At 34.0% G+C, this 8,241-nt stretch overlaps 1 protein-coding gene across 1 annotated transcript; it reads left to right on the top strand.

The window, feature by feature from the left end:
- Positions 1 to 364: 364 nt before the first annotated feature.
- On the top strand, positions 365 to 1,396 carry LOC102839324 (olfactory receptor 7G2-like). Its single transcript, XM_006877660.1, has one exon. It carries the CDS (start codon positions 365 to 367, stop codon positions 1,394 to 1,396), a length of 1,032 nt encoding a protein of 343 aa, XP_006877722.1.
- The last annotated feature ends 6,845 nt before the right edge of the window (positions 1,397 to 8,241 follow it).

Raw genomic sequence — 8,241 nt, 5'->3', positions numbered from 1 at the left:
CAGTGCAGCTAATAGTTTTAGTATGACTGGAGTACAGATTATTTTGACTCATTCTAGTAATAATTAGTAGATATGTAAGTTATCTGTATAGCCCAGGTCTGATGTCTGGGGAAGGGCATGGAAAACCACACTGATCCACAAAGCTTCCTCTTGAGTCTATTTTTATTTATAAAATTACCATGAATTTTAAATAGCCATAAAAACTCACATTGTAAATTAAATTTTCCCAGAATAAGCACATGTTAGAAATACACTATATAATCTTGTCATTTTTTTTCTTTTTTTTTTAAATATCCAAATAATATTCTTAGAGAAGACAGCCCTCTTTATTTCTCTATATTACTTTTCTACCTTATCTAAGACAATGTTTGCCTTCAAAGCTATTGTCTTGCTAATATGGATGTCACATTTTTTTATTATTTTGTCACCCCATCTTTCTATTAGATTCATCAACAATATAGAAACCAGAAATCAAACAATGATTTCAGAATTTATTCTACTGGGAATATCAGATGATCAAGAACTGCAGCCCGTCATATTTAGCCTGTTTCTGATCATGTACCTGGTCACTGTTTTCGGGAATCTGCTCATAATCCTGGCTGTCACCTCTGACTCCAACCTGCACAATCCCATGTACTTCTTCCTCTCCAATCTCTCCTTTACTGATATCTGTGTGAGCACAACTACAATCCCAAATATGCTTGTGAACATCCAGACACAGAATCACAGCATCACTTATAAAGGCTGTCTAAACCAGATTTTCTTTATCATAGGTTTGTTTTGTTTTGAAAATTTTATTCTTGCTGCAATGGCATATGATCGCTATGCAGCCATTTGTCACCCACTCAGGTACACAGTCATCATGAACTCTTACTTCTGTGGCCTGCTGATTCTACTTTCCCTGTTCATTAGTATGGTGAATGCCCTGATCCACAGTCTGATGGTTTTGCATCTGTCCTTCTGCATAGATGTGGAAATCCCTCAGTTCTTTTGTGAACTTACTCGGGTACTTAATATTGCCTGTTCCAATACCCTCATTAATAACATCCTAATATACATTTCTGGTGGCATATTGGCTGGTATCCCTATCTCTGGAATCATTTTCTCTTACACTCGCATTGTCTCCTCTGTTTTGAAAATATCATCAGCTGAAGGAAAATATAAAGCTTTTTCCACCTGTGGGTCTCATCTTTCAATTGTTTCTTTATTCTATGGGACATCTTTAGGTGTGTACTTCAGTTCACCATTTACAAACTCTCCCAAAAAGACAGCAGCAGCTTCAGTGATGTACATTGTGTTCCCTCAAATGATGAATCCTTTTGTTTATAGTCTGAGGAATAGAGATATAAAGGTAAGTTTAAAGAAATTAATTGGTAAAAAGCATTGCTTTTTGTGATTGTGTCATTTCTTCCAATCCATTAATTATTGAAATGTGTCATTTGCAAATGTCATCTATACAGCAGCAGCAGCATCAATCACACTCAATTTCACCATTTGCAAAATAAGAAAATAGTGTAATTTTTTCAGTGATTTTAAATGGTTGTGAAATGTTAGGATATCAATGGCCAAAGCTGCTGAAACTAATAATTAAAATGATTTCAGAAACAGGCATGTTAAAAAATATAGGGAGCTTTTAGAAGTACTTTCAATAGAAAGAGTTCAGATATAGGGAATATACAGGAAGAGGACAATAGTGCATCATTTGTCTACATGTAATGACTTCATGCTAAGATTCATTTCCCTCATTGTGTCTAGATTTCTATGACAGATAAGTATGTACTACCACATATGATACCCAGGGAGAAAAAATTGACATTCTTTCCTGGATATATTAATAAGATACCTTTGAATTCAGTCATCAGAAGGTATGTCTCCTGTACTGGGTTATGTGGTTGGCCACAAAATGGAATTTCCATGTCCTAATATTTAAAGTCCTGGTGTGTTATAATAGGATTTTACTGGACTACTAGCACAAGTTTGTTGGTTCAAACCCAACAGCCACTCTTGGAAACCCTATACAGGGTCGCTATAAGTGAGAATTCACTCAACAGCCCTTAACAACAGCAACAACATTTGGAAAATATAAATATTACTGATATGATTTTGTGTGCATGTTAAATTAACTGGACTTTGTTAAATTAATGAACATTAAATTAATGAATCTTTGTAGAGGAGAATAAGGTTGCATTATCCTGGCAAACTTAATTTTAACCACATATGTATTCAGAACATAGACAGTGCATAAGAGACAAACAAATATTGGATGTCAGAGGAATAATAGAAGAAACATGGTTTCTATTCAAGGAATACAAGAAACTACAAAGCTCTTTCTGATGCAGAAAAGGGAAATAAGTGTTTTCTCTCACAGGCTTATAAGGTAGTGATTCACTATCAACACTTTGGTTTCTGACTTCCAGCATTAAGATAATAAATTTATCTCTTAAAACAAACAGATTTGTGGTAATTTTTATGATAAACAAAGGAAACTCATGTACTCTTTCATCAATAATAAAAACAGGATAAAATACATTTTCTTTATATAATTCCAGAAGTAGGAGGCAATGGTTACTAGATGAACCTTAAATGGGCCATCTGGAGTGTAATTCAATTGATAAATCTACCATAACCACGATAAACACTTCATACAATGCCTACCACATAGTAAGCACTCAGTAACACTCAGCTATCATCATGTTTAATTATATTACCAATATTTATGAGGCATGAGATTCTTTTACTCACACATAATTTTGTACTTCTTTCATTCATTATATTTTCTTGGCTTTATTTTCACAAATATCATTGACTTTTTCTGTCTTAGCTATATAGAAATGTGTTTTAAATTTCTCCTTATTTATGTGCTATGGTACTTCTTACTCTTCTTTGGAAGGTTCTACAAATATATTCCTGATTGAGTAAGGATACTCTTGTATATTTTACTATTGCCTGGCACCTAACAACAACAACAGTCTTAGGCCACTCATCCAACATTTAATGTTCCTTTATGAGGAAAACCATTTTTCTCACTTTATTTTAGGAGGATATGGTAAGTGCAAAACAAGACAGGAGAAGAAGTGAATTGGCAGGATTAAGGAGACAACTTTCCCCAAGGACATAATAGCTAGACTATAAGTCAGAATCCTCTCTATGGATGTACAAACTACAAATATGTGTCTCACAGGAGAAACAAGAGAGTGCTGAGAGAGCTTTTTATTCAGCTCCTCAGAGTATATAGAGATCACAGGATAAATTCTGTTTAGCACTACTATAGGGAAATAGACAACCAAGGTACTTTCTAGTACTGAGCTTCCTCCACAGAATTCTTTCTGAGATGATCTACAGGAGGCCCTTGTTTATAAAGAAAATATCTGAATTTACCCAAAAACTGTTGCTGTTGTTAGGTGCCATGGAGTTAGTACTGACTCATAGTGACCTTAGAATTTCAAGGGACACATCTACAGGATGAGTCTATCTAACATGACTTTTTGACATCCTGATGTACTCAAGTCTTTGAAGCATATATTTCTTATTTGAAGACCCTATGTTTATAAATTGAAATAAGAACTGCCTTTCTTCAGTATTACTAGTGAAGATAGGATTTAGAAATTGGTGGATAAAATATATCTGTGGTTCTTATGGAATACCAATATAATGACAAAATATACACCCATCACTAGGTTAAGAAATAAAGCATTATCATCACCATAGCAACCATTTGAAGAGTCACCCAATATTATCATACTTCTCAACTTCAGTGATGATTAATTTATTACATTTTGTATTCATCAATTATTTGGAATTCTATTATTAAGTGTATTCTATGGAATTGCCAGTATTTGAGAATATCTGTCCTAAAATCTCTGTAATTATCATAGGTTCTAACTTTAAAAAAAATAATAATCTTAGCATATAGTTACTGTGATTATTGTTAAGTGCCATCGAATTGATTAAGACTCATAGCTACCCTATGTAGGGTTTCCAAGGAGTGGCTAGTAAATTTGTACTGCAGGTCTTGCTGTTTAAACAGACTTTGAGGGCCAGTTCTTTATCTGACAGTGCCACACCAGGACTAATCTAGGTCTCTAGATTACACAAACTGTTATATCAAGTGTATATACCTCTATAATTATTAAATACATTTTACTCTTTTAGAACTTCTGACAAGTATAACTGTTTTTTGTTGATATTGTTTTTACTCTGGTAAAATATATCTGATAAAAATTACACATGCAAATTTTCTAAAGCTTACATTTCAAAAGCATTAACTGCATCCACATGTTGCACAGTCTTTACCTACATATGGATTTAGAAGTTTTTAAACACCCCTCATAAAAAAAAAAAAAAAACAACTATATAGTTATTAGTCAATCACTCCCAACCATTTCTCTCAATGTTCTTACAACCAATTAAATGCTTTCTACCTCTACAAATTTCTTAATCTGATATTCCTTATAAATAAAATTCTAAAAATATGAACTTTTGTATCTGATTTCTTTTACTTAGAATAATATTTAAAGGTGCATTAATATTATAACATGTGTCAGTACTTCCTTGTGATTTTAGATTATATACCAGGTGAATAATGGCCAGGAATCTTGATGAGATATTGTATGATCAGCACTGGAGTGCTAACCATAAGGTCTGCAGTTCAAGCCCATCAGTAACTTATTGGAACTCCACAGTCATTTTGAGTTAGAATCGACTTTACAGAATTTAGCAACAACAACAATAGAAGTTTTACAATGTTTGTTTATCCATTCTTCTGTTTATGGACATTTGAGTGGTTTTCACTTTTTACCTATTCTGAGGAATATTATAAATGTTTTTGTATAACTTTTGGGGTGCTTATCTGTTTTTATATCTCTTGGGCATTAGCTATGATTGAATTGCTGTGTCAAATATTACATCTATATTTATTCATTTAAGATATTGTCAAGTTATTTACCAAAGTTACTGAACATTTTAACATTTCCACAACACTTTATAATATTTCTCTATTTTTTTTTTTGCAACCTTACCAACACTTTTTATTTTCAATTTTTATTATTACTATAAGGTCTCTAGATTACACAAACTGTTGTATCACTTCTAAACAAAATGCTAAAGGTTAAAAACAACACAATGACAAGCAGGAGATAGAATTGGATATCTGCTACCATAAAAATTATCACCAAAAAACCACTAAGGGTCAGTTCCATTTAATCACATGTGGTCAACATGAGTCCACATTGAGCAATTATTGTTATTATTATTGTAATAAAAAGCATATGAAGTAATTCCTCATTATGGCTTTGAGATGCATTTCCAGATGGATACTGATTTTGAGTATCTTTTCAGTGGCTTGTTGGCCATTTGCATGTCTTAAGAAAATATCTCTCCAAGACACTTTCATATTTTAATAATGTATATGTTTTGTTTCTAAAATTTAAAAGATTATTATATACTACCACATATGTGAAGCTCCACTAATGTATGTCACTGAAAGATAACTATTGGACTTCTAACACATGATCATCAGTTCAAACTCACCAGAATCTCCTTTGAAACCCTATAGAGAGTCACTGTAAGTCAGAAATGTTTTAACAGTTTGCAAAACAACAACAATCAAATATATAATTTAAAATATATTTTCATGCTGGGGGTTACCTTTTCACTCATTTGATAATTTAATTGTATGAATTAATTTGTCTAATGCCAGTTTGTCCTCCTGTAGTGGCTTGTGTGTTGCTGTGATTTTAGATACTATATTATAGATATTTTAAATACAAGCTGAGTCACTCAAGTTGGATGGTTTCTAGTGAGATTCCAGACAAAGACAGACTGGGAAGTGAGAACTATGAACTTCCTCCTTATATTTATTCACTAAAAGCCTAAGAAATAGCAGTGAAAATCTGTCAACACCAGAATATTGAATATTGAAACGTGATGGAGAAGACCAGAATATTTTCTGATAAAGAACCGAAAGATGGTCCACTCAGGATACAATGCAGAAAAAATGTAACTGGGGAAGAGCTGACTCCAAAAAGAAGAATTGGCCACGATGACATAAATGGAGTAAAGTCCTAGGGACTTCATTTGCTGATGGAGCACATCTCAAAATGAAGAGAAACAGTTGCAAACATCCATTAGTTATCAAAACATGAAATGTATAGTGTATAAATCTTGGAAAATTGGAAATTGTTAACAATGAAATGGAACACATAGCTATCTGAGATATTTATGACTGGAAATGGACTGGCATTAGCCATTTTGAATCTGACAATTACATGGTTTACTATGCCTGGAATAATAAATTGAACAGGAACAGCAGCACATTTATTATAAAAAAAGAACATATCAAGATCTGTCTTGACGTACAATGCTGTCTATGAAAGGAGACTATCCATACACCAGTTAATATTATTATTATTCACATTGATGCACCAATAATTAAATCTAATAATGATGAAATTGAAGAATGCTACCAACTTCTTCAGTCTGAAATGAATAAAAAATGCAATCAAATATTAATAATTACTGGTGACTGGAAAGTCTAAAGGTTAGATGTAAAGAGGAAGGATCAATAATTGGAAAATATGGACATGGTGATAGAAATTATGCTGGAGAATTATTGATAGAATTCTGAAAGACCTATGAATTCTTCATTGGAAATACATTTTATTAAACATTAAAGATGGCTATACACATAGACAAGGAGCTCTGGTAGCGTAGTGGTTACAAATCGGGCTGTGAACCTCAGGGTCAGCAGTTCGAAACTACCAGTTGTTCCAAAGGGAGAAAGATGAGGCTTTCTGCTCCCGTAAAGATTTACAGCCTCAGAAACCCTGTACAGGGTGACTATGAGTCGGAACTGACTCCAAGGCACATAACAACAACAACAACATACACATAGACATCACTAGATGAAAATACAGAAATCAAATTCACTACATCTGTGGGAAAGAGATAGTGGAAAAGCTCCAGTTCATCAGCCAAAACAAGGACAGGGGCAGACTGTGGTACAGACTATCAATTGTTCATATGAAAAATCAGGCTGAAGGTGAAAACAATTTAAAATATGTTCATGAGAGCCAAAATATGATCTTGAAATTATCCCATCTGAATTTAGAGATCATCTAAAGAACAGATTTGATGCATTAGATATGAAAACTGAAGATGAGATGGTTGTGGGATGACATCAAGAACATTCTACAGTTAAGAAGCTTTCTTGCCTTTTGAATCTTGGTTTCCCTTTCATAGCATTATAAAATAGACACTTGAGGGGGAAAGAAAGGAATAGCCAGAAATATCACCATAGAAAGCTTGTAAGTATGTCTTCTGCTTATAACTGATTGGAATCCCTAAAATGGGGCTATAAACATCACAAGTGAAGAAGGCTTCCTGTGGAGCTTCTGCATTACATAAGATCATAGGAGGAATCCTGAACCCCAACCAGAATCTTCTGAGGTGGGAAATTTCCACTTGAAAGGACAAGCAGACCAGACTGGAGCAGCTAGAAGAACAGTAGATATTTCTTGTAAGAAAGACCAACAGGAAAAGTACAAAACAATAATGGTAGCCTAACTGACTATTACAAAAACAAATAAAACCCTTGTCCAGGAGACATCAAGGCATGTGGTCAGGTCCCCTCAAGGCAAACCCCCTTCCAAGACTAAGACTCAATGGGAATACACACTCTGATTGGTGACTATGTTCGTCACCGATATGGGGAAGCGAGGGAAAAACAGCAATGAAGCTGCAAGCTAAGGCCTGCAATGTTCAATACACTCTTGTAAACCCTGGTGGAGACCTGGTTGGCATGTCTGGAAACTCATCTGAAACCTGTCCACCTTGGGGGACCCTGCTTGTGTCTAAATACCGGTGGCATAGCTTTCAGAATCACAGCATCTCACAAGCCACCACAGTACAAAAAACTGTGATAAATTGTGATAAGATATAATAGACTGTCTTAAATGGAGGTAAATGTTCGTTGAATATAGCGTAATCTCAAAGAAAGTTAATATTTAACAACTTACCATGAAAACGAAGATCCAAGGAGAACAAGGAACCATTTAAACTAAGAAGAAACTGACAAGAATGAGCACAAAAAAAACAGGAACTCAGAAGACGAAGGTGTGAAGAACAAAGGAATGAACAGCCCCACAAAAATTAACATACAATATTGAAGAGTTCTATAGGCAAAATATTGAATGATGATAAAACTATCAAAAGAAGATAGAAGGTTGTTTTCGTACACACCCC

Source organism: Chrysochloris asiatica, unplaced genomic scaffold (genome assembly GCF_000296735.1).
Source record: "Chrysochloris asiatica unplaced genomic scaffold, ChrAsi1.0 scaffold00549, whole genome shotgun sequence".
NCBI classification, from domain to species: domain Eukaryota; kingdom Metazoa; phylum Chordata; class Mammalia; order Afrosoricida; family Chrysochloridae; genus Chrysochloris; species Chrysochloris asiatica.
Note: the sequence above shows the minus strand (reverse complement) of the source record. Positions and strands in the feature narration are given on the sequence as shown.